Source organism: Lithobates pipiens, unplaced genomic scaffold, assembly GCF_037356315.1.
Source record: "Lithobates pipiens isolate NorthernLeopardFrog02 unplaced genomic scaffold, aLitPip1_a1.2 Scaffold_22, whole genome shotgun sequence".
NCBI lineage: Eukaryota > Metazoa > Chordata > Amphibia > Anura > Ranidae > Lithobates > Lithobates pipiens.
In genome coordinates this window covers 253,475,380-253,490,928 of record NW_027507784.1, presented here as the reverse complement: position 1 = coordinate 253,490,928, position 15,549 = coordinate 253,475,380, and the positions used below count along the sequence as shown (strand labels likewise).

Sequence of the window (15,549 nt, the reverse complement as noted above, 5' to 3'; positions counted from 1 at the left end):
ATGCATTAAAAATGGGATTCATTCCAGAGATAAAACAATAATTCTCCCACTCTACAAGCCTCTGGTCCGGCCGAACCTAGAGTATGCTGTCCAGTTCTGGGCACCAGTCCTCAGGAAGGATGTACTGGAAATGGAGTACATACAAAGAAAGGCAACAAAGCCAATAAATGGTCTGGAGGTTATTACTTATGAGGAAAAGTTTCAAGCACTAAACGTATTCTCTCTGGAGAAGAGACGCTTGAGAGGGGATATGATTTAAATTTACAAATACCATACTGGTGACCCCACAAAAGGGATAAAACTTTTCGCAGAAGGGAGTTTAACAAGACACGTGGCCACTCAATAAATTTAGAAGTAAAGAGGTTTAACCTTAAACTATGTAGAGGGTTCTTTACTGTAGGAGTGGCAAGGATGTGGAATTCCCTTCCACAGGCGGTGGTCTCAGCGGGGGGGGGGGGCATCGATAGTTTCAAGAAACTATGAGATAAGCAGCCGAATGACCACAACATACAGGGATATACAAGGTATTACTGACATATAATCACACACATAGGTTGGACTTGATGGACTTGTGTCTTTTTTTCAACTTCACCTACTATGTAACTATGTAACTATGTAAAGCAAAAGATTTCATGGTAAAGAAAGAAAGTTGTTTACCTTGTATTAGTAAAGCCCATTCCAGGGCTGGTTTTACTGGGAGTCTGATAGAGCTCTGGGTGTGACAGTCTCCCAATTCCATGGACCGCATATTGATGTTTTCTGTCTAGGTCTTGATTATGGCAGCTGGTCCTAGCTCTCAAGGAGAGTGTGTATCTCCATGTGAGGAGGCGACTAGGAGCATAGCTGTTTATAACAAAACCTGGATACAACTGTTTGCTTTATAAAGGACACTTACATTTAAACCAAGGACTTTGTTGGACTATGGACACAGTAAGGCACAGTAGAGCAGAAATGTATTTTTGAGTTATGGCCAGAGGCCTCTACCTTCTGTTTGTGACTATTCTTTGGATTAAACCTGACACTTTTGTTAAAGAAACTGTAAGGCCGCGTACACACGGGCGGACTGTTCGCCCAACTTTGTTCGTCAAACAGTTTGACAAACAGTCCGTTCAAAATTTGCATGAGCGGACTTGACCACACACGACGAACGAACAGTCCGCTGAAAACTTGCGCGATGACGTGAACGGCACGTACGACGGGACGAGAAATTCGGCGTCCGATACACTGCAATGCAACCTTCGCCGTGTAAATTTTTTCTGAGCATGCGCGAGACTTAGTTTGCCGAACAAGCCTACACACGAGCGGACTGTTCGCTCAAACCAAGTTTCAGCGGACAGTCTTACGGAAATTCCGAAAAACTTTGTTCGTCAGACTGTCCGCTGAAACTGTCCGCTGAAGCCCACACACGAGCGGACTGTCCGCTGAAACACTGTTCAGCGGACAAACTTGGACGAACAGTCCGCCCGTGTGTACGCGGCCTTAGTTATTCCCTGCCTTGAGTCTGATCCCCAAAAAATGGTACATGGAAGCAAGCACTGTTATTAGTAACAAGGTTATCATTGCAAATAAATAATAATCCACAAGTGCGGATGTCAATTGTCCAAATGCATGCAACTTGTAAGTTCTCCTTATTTCACAACAGTCACAAATAATATTCAGTACCCACACCCTGATACGTTTGTGTGTGAGCTCCATGGATATATGCGAAGGCACTGTGGTTTGCAAAAGGATTCTCATGCGGGGTTCCCATTTCCATGGGGCTATCAATGATGGTGCAACCACATAAATCCTGTATTATAATATATTTGATTTTAAATGTATTAAAGGTCAGTAAGTGCTTGTTTGCTTAACTTCTTTTATATAGAAACATATAATACAAAAAATGTTGCGCTAACTCCAAAACATGAAAAGTGCAGAAAATAAAGAGAAGTCTGTAAAAAATATTAGGGTTCAAAAGTGAAATTTCAGTTGAAATGATTGAGTCCCATACAAAATGTAAAAGAAGTGTGCAATAGGTGTATAAAGCAGATAAAGTGGTGACCACATCCACTCTTGTGAAATGAAAATCCAAAAGGTGTAAATTCCTCCACCAGGTAACGCTGTATAGGCTTACCAGATTGATATGACCCTCTTATTACAGAAAGGTCAAACCACACTTAGAACATCAGACAACATGCAGGTCTCCTTCTTCAATGTAGTCATAAACAGGTGGCAAGTGCCAAAAGCATCTCAGGAGACATCCAACGGATCTGCTCAATCATATGTGCATCCAGGTATTTGACATATCAAAGACAAAGCAGGAAGCGCCACACAGTGTAAACTAATTAAAACATTTTATTAAAAGGTGGAAAAGAAGCACATTCTTGTAGATAAAAAGCTTGTAAACAAACTCCAGAGCAACAGCAAAATGGCCTTCTGCTGACTTCCAGTTTGCATGATGACATCACAAAAGGCTCTGTCCTACAAGTTTTGTCACAACTGAGGCCGCGTACACACGCGCGGACTGTTCGCCCAACTTTGTCCGTCCAACAGTTTCGGCAAACAGTCCGCTCAAAATTAGCATGGACGGACATGCCCACACACGACGAACGAACAGTTTGCTGAAACCGTGCGCGATGACGTGAACGGCACGTACGACGGGACGAAAAATACGACGTCCTATACACTGCATTATAACTTTCGGCATGTAAATCCTTTCTGAGCATGCGCGGAACTTAGTTTGACGAACAAGCCTACACACGGGCGGACTGTTCGCTCAAACAAGGTTTCAGCGGACAGTTTTACGGAATTTCCGAAAAACCTTGTTCGTCAAACTGTCCGCTGAAACTGTCCGCTGAAAGCCCACACACGAGCGGACTGTCCGCCCAAACACTGTTCAGCGGACAAAGTTGGGCGAACAGTCCGCCCGTGTGTACGCGGCCTCACATCTACCCTACCCCGGGAAGACATCAGTTTTGACTAAACGCCTGCTGTGGTCACCACTTTTTCTGCTGTATACACCTATTGCACACTTTATTTTTATTTTTTTTATGGTTTTTTTTGGGACTAGATCATTTCAACTTAATTTAACGAATGAACTTACTTACAGACCTCTATATTTTTTGCACTTTTCATGTTTGGGAGTCAGCGCACCATTTTTTGTATTTTATAGAATTATGTTTATAATACATAATATGTTTGCAGCTTTTTAGTAGCTCATCAAACATGTATCTTAATAGAAGCTTCCAATAATTTAATACTGTTTTTTTTAATTTATAACAGCAATTAAAAAAATATTACATTCACATTAATAAAGCATTTTTTTTTACTACACCTTTGGCTCTGGAAATTAAGGGGGGGGGGGATGGGGGGCCGGAGAGAAGTTACTTTTTTAGCGGGTCCCTGCTCTGCACTGGGTTTCTCATCTAGGTGAGACTGACATCTCCTCCTCCCTGTAGCTCCTGGAATACTGATGTCACTCAGACTAGGAGGCTTCAGGTCAATCTGCACTGCGCATGCACCTCCATGTGTCACAAGGGGTCTGCTCAAATAATCCTGAAAAGGCAGACATCCTCCTGATGTCAGATGAGAAGATGGAGACATGGGACCCAGAGTTCTGAGGCGCATCAGCAGCTGACACTCGACAACGCTGGATTTGCTGGGCAAGTTTACATGTTTTTTTTATCAGCTCAGTTGTAAAAATAAATGAAATAAAATAAAAGGGAACACAGAAAATCTGTGAGAAAGGATCATTGCTGTTTGGAGGCAAGTGCTGCTGTCAAAATACAATGTCCCAACTAGGGAATTTCTCCATCCATCCCATTTGTTTGGATGGAGGAATTGTTAGTCTTAAAGGCATAGTTCTCCTTTACCAAAAAAACTGTCTATGCAGGTCATCGATGCCTGTAGATAAAAACAAACTGTGCAGTTTTAACCAAAGTTGAATAACGCCTTTGCTATAGGTATAGGCAATTTTCATACCTGCTGAAGCCTAACTGAAAACCTCCCAGAGAGCTCATCATCCCTTCCTGTCTTGTTGCTAACACATTGCTAGGAGACTGCTAGCTTTTACTGTTTACTTCCACCAACACAGGAGCAAGCTAACAAATGCTGAGCTCAGAGCTACTGCATGAGGGGAGAGAAAGCACATGTGAAGGGGTTTGAATCAGTGAAAAAGCTCACTCTTGTGATAGTGGAGGTAAACAGTAAGCCCTTGTACACACGGTCGGACATTCCAACGAAAGATGTCAGATCGGACCGTGTTGTCAGATAATCCGACCGTGTGTGGGCTCCATTGGACTGTTTCCGTCGGAATATCCGACCGACCAAGTTTTAGTGCTGGGCTATAAGATTTTCGAACAACATGATCCTATCGGACTTTGTCTGATCGTTTGTAGAGAATTCAGACAAAGTGCCACGCATGCTCAGATTAAATTCCTAGACCAAAGCTATTGGCTACTAGCCTGAACGTAGTCCCGTCGTAACGAAATAACATCATCACGTTCTGAACGATCGGATTTTCCAACAACTTTGTCCGACCGTGTGTATGCAACACCAGTTTCGGACAAAATCCGATGGATTTGGCTGTCGGAATGTCCGACTGTGTGTACAAGGGCAAAGAGCTAGAAATCTCGTAGCAACCTCCTAGCATCAAGAAAGGAAATATACCTTTAAGATTAACCAGGTAAGTTCTTTGGGTGTATCTTATGCACCCCAACACTGAAATGGTCAAAATAAGCCTATGGCTGTAGCGGCAGCTGTGAGCTTATTTCTACCTTTTTCGGCAGGCTCCTGACCTTTAGGTAAAAGTGATCTGGCCACCTGATAAGTTTTATGGAAGACTGAGAGGGAGGGGATACATTTGGGGTCTAATAGATACCTAATGTTTCCATAACAAGTACCTTTCACCTGCCCAATGCTAACATACAGGGGAATGGTTCCCCTTGTGATATCAATAATGTTTTTTTTTTTAAATCCAAACTCTTTTATTAATTTTAAAGGTCAGGACCAAAAGCATCACATATCACATAATATACAGAATATATGGGTTTTTCATAGTAATACAAAGGGAATCCACTGAACTGAGGGATAAAGCCAAAAGTAATTTGTTTCAAAAACTCAGGAATTACCTGGCATTAGTGGCAGCTGGTTCTCTAGCCGGGGGGGGGGGGGGTCAGCAAACAAACCACCCGACCACTCGAGCCCCCCCTCCATGGGGTGGTACTCACGCTGTCAGGCTCTCAATCAGCACTGATGAAAGAACTGAGAGATTGCTCTGGGTGGCCATTCCCTGAGTCCCGAAACTTCCTGTACACCCCCCCCCCCCCCGCCCGGCCGATACGATCATTTCTTCTCTCGGGCAGTCTCTCTCCTCCCGCTTCCTGATTGCCGAGGAGGAGAAGCAGGAAGACAATAACACAAGTGGGTGAGCTCAGGGTGGAGTGCTTTTCTCCCCAAGCCCACCCTTTTTTGAAGCCAATTAGAGCCTAAGGCTCTAATCGTGTGCTTCAAAAAAAATAAACCCCATTGGAATCTATGCATCCGGCACCCTGCATGTAGATTAGGGGCTGGGAGCATGGATTAGGGGGACGGCGCCCCTGCGCCCTGTATGGCGCATTCCGCCACTGACTGGCATACAGTAACACAATAACCATTAACAAAACAGTTTCCATTAGGTGACGTCAACACAAACCAAAATACCAGGTACCAGAACATTATCAGCAGTACTCACATCTGCATTAGCCTATCCATCAATAATTGTAGAGGGGCTAAACCTGGTGTATCTAGCCAACCCTGCCAGACCAATTGAAATTTACATAAGACAATATTCAAGTTGCTCTTTCAATAGTAAGGAGTTAACATATCCTACCCATTGTTTCACAGTCGGATAATGGAGGCCACCCAGTATCTAGCAATCTAGCGAGGTACAAAAAAACTAGATATAATTATATAGACACCTGTTTGGTACAATTCAGGGCCCAGAGCAACAGTTCAGTAGGTTTAGTAACTTGAGCTGCTAGAGAGATAGTTTGCACCAACTGGGTTCAGTAACATTTGAGTTTTGGACATATCTAGAGCAAATGCATAAAATGACCTCCTATGGTCAAAATAAAAAAAAAATTCAATTCAATTAAAAAAAAAATTAAAATGAAAAGCACCACCATCTTTTATTTTACACTGAAATTGGGGATTAAATCATGTATGTGTGCACTAAAATTAATTTTAGTGTATTTTTTACTAAACATATAGAGTAGTAAATAGTTGTGTAAACATGAGAAATTGCCACTACCAGCTTTATATTCTACAGGGACTCTTCTTTTCAGAAAATATGTTTTGGGTGTTTTAAGTAATTTTCTAGTCACAAATGCAGATGAAATTTAAGTAGTTGATAGTCACTGGAGAAGTATTGCTCACCTTGTTTTTTGTCATTCTCAATCTGTCTTTCCAGAGAAGGGTCAAGCCCCGCAATGTTGGATGGTCGCATAAACTGTGGCGAAAATACAGTTTGCCGCCTCAAACGGTTTCTTAGCCCTTCATTTGACAAAAGAATAAGATGTTATTAGCTGTTGGTTAAAAATTAAAAAACCAACAAAAAAATTCTATACTATATATGAATTTTAGGCCTCATTCACATGGGGTCTACTAAAGTGTTTACCTGCAATGGGATGTACCGTGATCCCCGTGCAGGCAGTCCCGCTGATGTCAATTGAGATGCAGAGGCTGCATGGACACTGCTCCTAATCTGACAACTGTATGGGTGCATGGCCCTGAACGCACACTGTCTGCATTTGGGGCAATGCACCCACATGAATGTCATATTGGGAGCAGTGTCTGTGTCCATGCAGCTGCTGTGTCTCAATTGACATCAATGAGATTACCTGCTCAGGAATGCACGAACATCTGCACATGCATCCCCTTGCAGGTAAACACAGCCCTCCATGGACGTACGCTTTAATTTGCCCCCTGTGAACAAGGCCTAAAAATCAATAAATATATTAGCAACAACATCAGAAATAATAATAATATGGTTAAAACATTTGATTATTGTGCTCCTGTAAGCAGGGCCATCTTTAATATAGATCGGACCCCGGGCAAAAAATTTCTTGGGGCCCCCCCATGAAATTTTGCTCTCCACCTGCTCTGAGACATACAATAAATAGCATCTATACTTAAAATCAGTTTACTGTATCAGATCAGGCAGCAATTGCGATTGGTTTCCAGTGGTTACAGCATTACTGCTTAACCACCTCGCGCCCGCCCTATAGCCGAATGACGGCCGTAGAGCAGGTGCCTTCGTCCGGGAGGCCGTCCCTGGACGTCCTAATGTTTTCTGCCGCAATGCGCGCCACCGCGGGCGCGCATCGCGGAAGTTCTGTGTTTGCCGTGTCCCCCGGGGACAGGCAAACACAGATCGCTGTAAACGGCCAATCACAGCGGCCGTTTACAGCGTGATCGGCGTGTCCAATGGGAGATAATCTCATATGTAAACATATGAGATCATCTCTCAGCGCCGCTCTCCCTCCTCACACAGACAGTGTGAGAGGGGAGAGATGAACGGCTGCAGCGGCAGCCGTTCTGCCTGGAGTTGATAAAAAAAAAGTGCCATCCTCCCCCAGCAGTGCCATCCTCCCCAGTGCCATCCACCCCAGTGCTACCTGCCCCCAGTGCCATCCACCCCAGTGCTACCTGCCCCCAGTGCTACCTGCCCCCAGTGCCACCTGCCCCCAGTGCCACCTGCCCCCAGTGCCACCTGTTGTCAGTGCCATTTGTCCCCAGTGCCATCTGTCATCAGTGCCACGTATAAGTGCCATCTGTCATCAGTGCCACGTATTAGTACCATCTGTCATCAGTGCCACGTATCAGTGCCATTTGTCATCAGTGCCACCTGTCAGTGTCACGTGCCATCTGTTGTCAGTGTCACGTGTCATCAATGCCACTTATCAGTGCCATCTGTCATCAGTGTCACGCGTCATCGGTGTCATGTATTAGTGCCATCTGTCATCGGTGGCACGTATTAGTGCCACGTATTAGTGCCATCTGTCATCAGTGCCATGCATTAGTGCCACATGTCTTCAGTGCCACGTATTAGTGCCATCTGTCATCAGTGCCACATATTAGTGCCATCTGTCATCAGTGCCACATATTAGTGCCATCTGTCATCAGTGCCACGTGTCATCAGTGCCACGTATAAGTGTCATCATTGCCACGTATCAGTGCCATCTGTCATCAGTGTCACGTGTCATTGTCCTGGTGCTTCAAAAGTGTAATAAATAGTCAACAAGTTAGATGTGTAATTTATGTTCCTAGAACACATGATGGCGCTACCTGCATGTTGGGCCTCTCTATGTGGCCAGGCTGTGAAAAAGTTCCACACATGTGGTAATGTAATACTCAGGAGGAGTAGCAGAATTTTTTGGGGGGTGTCATTTGTGGTATACACATGCCACGTGAGAGAAATAACCTATTACAATGACAATTTTGTGGAGAAAAAATAAATGAAAAATCTTAATTTTGCAAAGAATTGTGGGAAAAAAATGACAACATCAAAAAGCTCACCATGCCTCTTACTGAATACCTTGGAATGTCTACTTTCCAAAAAGGGGTCATTTGGGGGGTATTTGTACTTTCCTGACTTGTTCGGGTCACAAGAAGTGAGATAGGCCACCAGTACATCAGATGTGATCAATTTTGTGCGATTCGCACCACATCTTGTAGACTCTCTGACTTTCACAAAGACCAAATAATATCCACTAATTTGGGTTATTTTTACCAAAGATATGTAGCAGTATAAATTGTGGCCAAAATTTATGAAGAAAAATTTATCATTTGCATAATTCTGTCACAGAAACAAAGAAATATGCGTTTTTTTTCAAAATTTTCGGTCTTTTTTCATTTATAGCGCAAAACATAAAAACCCCAGAGGTGATCAAATACCACCAAAAGAAAGCTCTATTTGTGGGAAAAAAAGGACAAAAAATTCATTTGGGTACAGTGTTGCATGACTGAGTAATTGTCATTCAAAGTGTGAGAGCACCGAAAGCTGAAAATTGGTCTGGGCAGGAAGGGTGTTTAAGTGCCCAGTAAGCAAGTGGTTAATGACTGGTTGCTAGAGGTTACAGCATACATTACGGCTCACTGATTAGTTGCTAGAGGTTACAGCAAAGAATTTCTGCTTGTTAATTGGTTGCTAGAGTTTACTGTTAAGTAATACTGCTCACTGATTGGTTTGTAGAGGTTACAGTACATCGTCTCCTCACTGCAGGGGAGCATGATACACATAGGAATGCCACCTTTATTTACATATCAATGCTGCCAGCTGCATCTATTTACTTAGTAATGTTGCCAATATTTACATATGAATGCCAGTTATTTACATGTAAACACAGGGTCTGCAGGTGAGTCATCTGTACAAAACAATAAGACAGAACTGGGCAGCATTAGTACCATGACTTCACACTGAGATATCAGGACACAGTACAGGACTAAAACTACAAGGGAATTTACACTGGGATAGTTGGCAAGTATGAGGCAGCTGCTTTGGGCCCCACAACAATGACAGGGCCCAGGGCAGCTGCCTCTTTTGCCCTACCTTAAAGCCGGCCCTGCCTGTAAGCACTGTAAAGCTGTACAATATATTAACATGTGCAGTACCTGGAGGTAATTCTATAACTTCCACCTCAGAAACAAGACCACTGTGGTCAAAAGCTGTCAGTTCTACCGGCAAAAGCATGTCTAGGGTGGCGTGTGAGCCTGAAGGCCCAGCTTCAGCAAAATCCTCCATATGAGAAATATTGTCGTCTTTCTTACTGCATAAAGCCGAGGTACAATCTCTCATGGTTTTAAGCCTTTTATCTAAAGTGCTAGACAAAAATGACAATCTTGGTTTCTCAGGTTGATCACAAACTGAAATGACTGAATGCGGATCTTCTTCTATGGTGACCACCTGATGGTCGTTCAGTGCAGGCGTATCACTGGTATGTACAGAAACTGAAGTCTCATGCGTATCAACAGAAAGAGTAACAAACGGTCTTTCTGCCATTTTAATAACACAATGGTTATCTGTCAAGGTATAATTCCCCTGATGAAATTTAGGTTTGCAATCTTGATATATTAGGTTCCAGGATGCTATGCAGGTCCAAGGCGATCGTGTGACATAATTTATCAAATGCCTGACAGATTTTTCTCAGAAGTAGACAACCAATAAGGGAGCGTTTTGTACCAATTTAACTTTAGCAAATTGCTTTCTGGTTGGTTGCTTTGCATATTGCTGTAGCTGCACACTATGGTTTCCTATAGCAACCAATCAGAATCCTTTATTCATATGTAAACATGTGCTACAGATATGACAGCTGGAAGCTGTCTGGTTGTCATGGATAACAAGAACATTTTCTAACATCTGCTTATATATAAAAAGTCTATATAGAACATTTCTTGTTGCCCAAAGCAACCGAGCTTTCAACTATCATTCATGCCGTGCAGAATTGAAAATGAGATGGTGATTTTGGTTTTATTTTTAGTCCATTAAGCACTTTGTTCTTCATATTTTTTATAAGGCTAGATACGCTGTGTGTGCTGTTCATATGAACTAATCAAATTTCTTTTTCCATCTGCTTATGTAGTGTGGAATAAAACCCAATTGGTTATTATGGGCAATCCAAATTGTCTAATGGCGGCCATACATGCTTCAATAAATGATTGATTTCTTTTCCGATTGGAATAATTAGTCTATGGTCGACAACCCATTTGAGCGATTGTAAATTGATCGCATCTCTGTTTCCACTATGTGATCTCATAATCTGATCGATCTAAATATGATCGTACTCATAAACAAAGTACATCAGTGCTGCTGATTAATGCAAATCAGTAATTTTCTGCCCTGGTCTATGGAATCAGTTTGATGGAATTTGCATGAAATTGACTCTAAATTTATGTGAAATTAAGTTATGGCTATTTGATTGCAGATTTGATCGGTTTGATTGATTCCCAGATTGGTTGGATAAAAAAAAAAAATAATAATAATAATTGAATTGAATTGTGTATGGCCATCATTAGACAAATTTTACTCAAAAATAGTGCTAAATGAAATGCAAAAAAAAGTGAACTCAAGCTAGTAACTAGATATTGTTAAAAAAATACTTGTAGGGAAAAATCGATCAAAATAATCAATCACTGCTGTATTATCATGGTTAACTATTGGTCAGATAATACTTTGTGAAAATATAGAGCAATGACCTGCAGGTGCAGATACTGTATAGGGATTTACAATAATTTTTTACGGACATGTCTAAAACCATAATGAACGGATAGAGAGGTGGAATATTATGAGATAATGCTGTTAATCAAATTTTTCAGCTCCCATGCATTATCCTTAAAAATGATCAGTACTGGAAGGTGCTTCTTGGCACTCTGGGGTGAGAAATAAACAGCCTTCCTACTGGTTTGATAGTGTAATAATGATAATGATACTTGGGACACTAAAATAATTCAGCTTTTAGTAGCTGTACCCACCACATTTTTGTATATCTACATTTTCTACTATACAAAGATAAATGGACATCAGGATTAGTATGATCACCTCATATACGCAATAAGTAGACATTTGGAAAGTATTGATTTTAAAGTTAAAGCAGAACTAAAGTTCTGCTGTTGTAAACTGTGAGCAGGCAGGATCGTTATTGCACAAGAGACATGCAATGTCTCTTTTGAAATAAAATACACCTACTGTACCTGCCTGCTTGCAGTGTTCCCTGTAGCTCAGCTTACATTACTGTCCATGTGTGTGGGATGACTTACGCCTGCTCATGCACATGGGTGACCTCATTCCATGCTGGCCAATGTAGACACCAATCAGAAGAAGATGACGGTAAGGGATGGAAAGCGTTAAAGGTAAGGTAAGTTTGGCCCCACCTTAATATATGTGCCTATACACCTGAGATGATCGTTGCCTTATCCAAACTGGGCAACCGCTTTATATACATAAGTTTCGGTAGGCACTGCTGTTCAAGACATGTCGGAATATACAGCAGTTTTAAAGGTTTTAAAACCTTTTACAACTGCTATTGCTCCTCCAAAATAAGGTGGGGACATACAGTAACTGTCTGCATATTTGTCCTTAAGCTGGCCAATAATATTATTCATTTATTTATTTTTTCATTTTCTTCATCTTGTGGGACTTCTCTATCCATGCTACACAGAGTGGATTAATGAAGCCCCACCAGCTGTCAGAACACTCCAGCAGCAGCTACATCTGATTGGGTGCAGTTGCTGTTCAAACCACAGACTACTTTGACAACAGTTGATTGAACAACTTTTTTTCGAATAGAGGCCAGCAGTGCCACCCACTCAGCAAATATCCACCTGTTTTTTAGAAACCAGCTGAAATTTGCAGTGTTTGGCCAGCTTTACCCAATCCCTCTGTAGCACCTTCTTAGTGTAGAATGCTAGGTAAATGTAGTTTTTGCCCCCTTCTGTAATCACGGGAGGGTTTCACATGCTGGGAGTTTGAATTCTTCCCCCTGCCTCTAGAAGCACTTTCTAGAGCTTAGGGAGGGAGAATTCAAATAAGTAGCCTGAATATTGGGAGGTGTGACCAGATGGAGATTGGGAAGTCGATTAAAAAGTCTGGAGCCCTAGAGAAATTGTCTTTCCCCAGCAAGAAGAGTTCCAAGTCTCAGTGAGCTATTGCCACTGAGGTAGCCTGTGGACTGTGCTGCTGTTCTGTGAGGTCTCAGTGGTGGCAGAGCTGGGACCTGGAAGTGATCTGGAACTGACTGCAGGACTTCATCAAAGGGACCTGGTCTACCGAAGGAATGTCTCACTCACTGGATTGTGTGTAATAATGGGACTTGTGAGTAATAATCCTGAATGAATTCCTGGTGACTGTGTTCTTTTGGGATATTAGTGCCAGAGGTACTGTAGCTTGGACCGAGACAGCTCTAATAGGGTAACAGATACTTGCATTTCCCTGTACTCAGCGGTGTCCTGGACTGTGAGCTTAGAGAAGAGTGTCCTCCTGTACTGTGCAGTGTTCCTGAGATTGAACTGGGTACCAATAGCTGTGCAGCAGGGCCGGGTAACCAGATAGCAAAGAGACTTCCCTTATGGTCCCCAGCTGCGAGGCCTTAGACCGTCCAATATTCACAGTTGCTTAAAGCGGAGTTCCACACTAAAATGGAACTTCCGCTTTAAGGGAGGTGACCCCCTGACATGCCACATTTGGCATGTCATTTTTTTGGGAGGAGGAGCCGGTATCCTCTTTTCAGAGGGTCCCAGCTCCCACTTCCTCCCGCTGCACAGCGGCACCAGAAGGGAGATCACCTCTTCCCTTCCCCTCTCTGCAATCATCTGGGACATGTCACAGGTCCCAGATGATTGCCCGGCCAGTCGCAGCATGACTCGCGTATGCGCATTGTGTGACCTCCTGTGAAGCCACAGCCGGGTGCCCACACTTACAATGCCGGAGCCGCAGAGAGGAGGGGGAGACAAGTGGGGTTTTGCTCCCCCACATCGCTGGACCCTTGGATAGGTAAGTGTCCGATTATTAAAAGTCAGCAGCTGCAGTATTTGTAGCTCCTGACTTTTAATTATTATTTTTTTTTTTAGCAGAATTCCGCTTTAAGGAGAAGATTGCCCCCTCACAGCCAATTGCTAATTGTTTTGGAGTATTGCATTCCCTAATCCTTCTCCTGTTAAAGTTTCTTCAGCAATAAATCCTAAAAAGACAACCCCTAGACTGAAATTTCGGAGCTGGAGTGAGTAGAAGCTGGGTTGGGTGTCTGGTGGCCTCTGTATTGTTTGAGGGAGAACCAGTTAATTCCAACAGCCCCTATGGGGGTAGCACTACATCCAGAGGCGGCTCTCTAATTAGGCAAATTAGGCAGTTGCCTAAGGCCTCGCGCTCACAGGGGCCTGGCAACCGTCTAATTTGCCTGACAATGGGAGAGGAGTAGAGCCCAGCATCGGAAAGGATTGCGCTGCCCACGTATGGGCGGGATCGATCTAGAACACGGGACTCTGCACTGCTAACTGCTAACACCCTCCCCCGCCGCCTTCTCATCTCTTTCACAGGCTTGGGCTGTACGGGGTGAGTCAGTGGCCCCCATGCCGCTATAACTCCTGAAAAAAAAGCAGCACCATTGATCACAGACACACAGGGGAGGTGAGCAGTGTCAGCCTGTCCAGTACAGGTCCGAGGATGCTGGAATCATCAGCTCACACATCGCCCGCGGAAAATGCTCTGTCTTCTGCACATCCTGCAGATAGGTGTGCTGGAGCGCTGACAAGTGGGCGTGGCCAGCGGAGGTAAATTCCTCTCACTGCTCGTTCCGGAGATCAATGAGCTGTAGAGTGCAGGGTTGACTGCTCAGTGAAGCCCCGCCCCCCACGTGTGTTGGGGATTCACCCCAGCAATGCAGAGGCTGCTGTGAGTGCTGGTAGTCTGATGAATTCGGGGATTGGGGTGAGTCCAATGACATGGACGATCTGTTTTTCTGCACACTGATACATGACCCCTCTGTTCACCACCCAGACAAACCACTCCTCTTCCATGTGACCCCCCTTCTCTCCCACTTCTCTCTCCCCCCTTCCGCCCCTCTCCCTGCTCCACTCTCTCCCCCTCTTCATCCTTCACTCCCCCTTCTGCCCCTCTCCATCCTCCCCTCTCTCCCTTCTTCACCCCCCTCTCTCTCTCCCCTCTCCCTCCTCCCCTTTCTCCCCCTCCTCCCCTTTCTCCCCCTCTTCTCTCTCTCTTCTCCTCTCTCTTCCACCCTTCCTCTCCTCTCCCCCCTCTTCCGCCCCTCCTCTCTCCCCCCTCTTCTGCCCCTCCTCTCCTCTCTCCCCCTCTCTCTTCATCCTCATCCCTCTTCTCTTCCCCCCCTCCCATCTGTCCCCATCTCTCTCCCCATCTATCTTCTCTCCTACCCCCTTTCTCTCCTCTCTTCCCCCTCTCTTCTCCCTTCCTCCCCCTTTCTCTCTCTCTCTCCCCCCAATCTTTCCCCCTCTCTCCCCCCCTCCCCTCTCTCTCTCTCTCTCTCTCTCCCCTCTTCCGCCCCTCCTCTGCTCTCTCCCCCTCTCCCCTCCTCTCTCCCCCTCTCCCCTCTCTCTTCATACTCATCCCTCTCACTCCCCTCCCACCCCCTCTCTCCCTTTCCCCCCTCATCTCTACCCCTCCCTCTGTCCCCATCCCTCTTCCCATCTATCTTCTCTCCTACCCCCTTTCTCTCCTCTCTCTCCCCTCTCCTCTCTCTCCCCCTCTCTACTTCTCTATCTCCCCCTCTCTACTTCTCTATCTGCCCCTCTCTCCTCTCTTCCCCCCCTCTCCTCTCTTCCCTCCCTCTCCTCTCTTCCTCCCCCCTCTCCTCTCTTCCTCCCCCCTCTCGCTCTCTTCCTCCCCCTCTCGCTCTCTTCCTCCCCCCTCTCGCTCTCTTCCTCCCCCCTCTCGCTCTCTATCTCCCCCTCTCTCCTTCTCTATCTTCCCTTCTCTCTCTCCCCCTCTCTCCTTCTCTCTCTCTCTCTCTCTCCCCCTCTCTCCTTCTCTCTCTCCCCCCTCTCTCTCTCCCCCCCTATCTCCTT

The 15,549-nt window shown here is 44.6% G+C and overlaps 1 protein-coding gene across 2 annotated transcripts in view; it reads right to left on the bottom strand.

Moving 5' to 3' along the window:
* TMC5 (transmembrane channel like 5) overlaps positions 1-15,549 on the bottom strand; it is a 319,514-nt gene that overhangs the window by 208,834 nt on the left and 95,131 nt on the right. For both annotated transcript variants that reach the window (XM_077448949.1, XM_077448948.1), the window contains one exon: positions 6,394-6,510. In XM_077448949.1, coding sequence (XP_077305075.1) covers positions 6,394-6,510 — 117 coding nt within the window. The remainder of the gene's footprint in view (positions 1-6,393; positions 6,511-15,549) is intronic.